At 37.5% G+C, this 1,053-nt stretch overlaps 1 protein-coding gene across 1 annotated transcript in view; it reads right to left on the reverse strand.

The window, feature by feature from the left end:
- Positions 1-138: 138 nt before the first annotated feature.
- Positions 139-1,053, reverse strand: part of LOC111646384 (uncharacterized) — a 6,499-nt gene continuing 5,584 nt past the window's right edge. The window contains exon 7 of the mRNA XM_023395862.2: positions 139-316. Within this exon, the coding sequence (XP_023251630.2) occupies positions 143-316 (174 nt within the window). The 3' untranslated portion in view covers positions 139-142. The remainder of the gene's footprint in view (positions 317-1,053) is intronic.

Raw genomic sequence — 1,053 nt, forward strand, 5'->3', positions numbered from 1 at the left:
CCTCGGTTTCAAAATAAAGTCAAGCTGTTCACCAGGCCTTAATCTGAAAGGATCATGTGTGAGTAAAGTGGATTGACGTGGGTAGAAACTTAATTAAAAGACATGACCTGTTAATAGTTAATATTCATCATCTATTAGTGATTTAAATTGTGTTTGATCGGCTCTCACCTTTAGATTTCCCAGGTTTGCCGTAGTATCCGTAGTAGACTTCCTGCTGGTTGCCGTGCTTCTCTGTGGACATGAGACAGACACACACCTGTGTTTTGTTCCTCGTGCTCCTCTTACTGAGTTCAGGTGGGTGTGGCTCAGCTTCGCTCTGTCAGTCAAAGCTCAAACCACACCCCTTCAGGTGACAGACTGTCTGGGTTTCATGTCTGTGGGACAGACGTTGTCCCGGAGCAGTTGTGTTCAAACAACGTCACTCACATTTCTTTGCATTAAAACGTTCAATCGTTTTTTTCGGATTATTAAAAAACACATTGTAAATATTTTGTCCTTGTTTTCATTGTTATTCTCTCTTCTGACACGATTGACGTCACAGTCCGGGACTGAACCGTCATTAAAAGACAATATTCAGAAAACAAAAAGCTAAAAACACATTTTATATTCATGACACCATCAGTCCTGCAGCTACATGTTGTCTGCAGCACAGACCTGCTCCGCTCTGTACGAGCTTCTTCTGAGTAACGTCCACGTCCGTCCGCTCAACACCGTCATCAGCAAAATCACTGCAATTAACTTTAACTTCACCAGAATATAAATCTATAGATTCTTTACTGTCATTGCATTAAAAGCAATGAAATTCAGTTTGGCAGCACATGTTAAAAATACAAACTAAAATCATTAAAATATATAAATATATAGTAAAATAAAATATGCAAATCACACCAACACTATAACTATAAATGATCAATAAACGAAAATCTTGTATAGCTTGTTGGAAGTTAGTTTGATGGTGCACGATGCAGAAAAAGTGGATTAAAAAAAAAAAAAAAAAAATTGAAATTAAGAAAAACATCAATTTAAGACGAGAGATCGACCGATATGTCTTTT

Source organism: Seriola lalandi, unplaced genomic scaffold, assembly GCF_002814215.2.
Source record: "Seriola lalandi dorsalis isolate HSWRI2012SDOR001 ecotype SW California unplaced genomic scaffold, Sedor1 jcf7180002054970, whole genome shotgun sequence".
In the NCBI taxonomy this organism is placed as follows: Eukaryota; Metazoa; Chordata; class Actinopteri; order Carangiformes; family Carangidae; genus Seriola; species Seriola lalandi.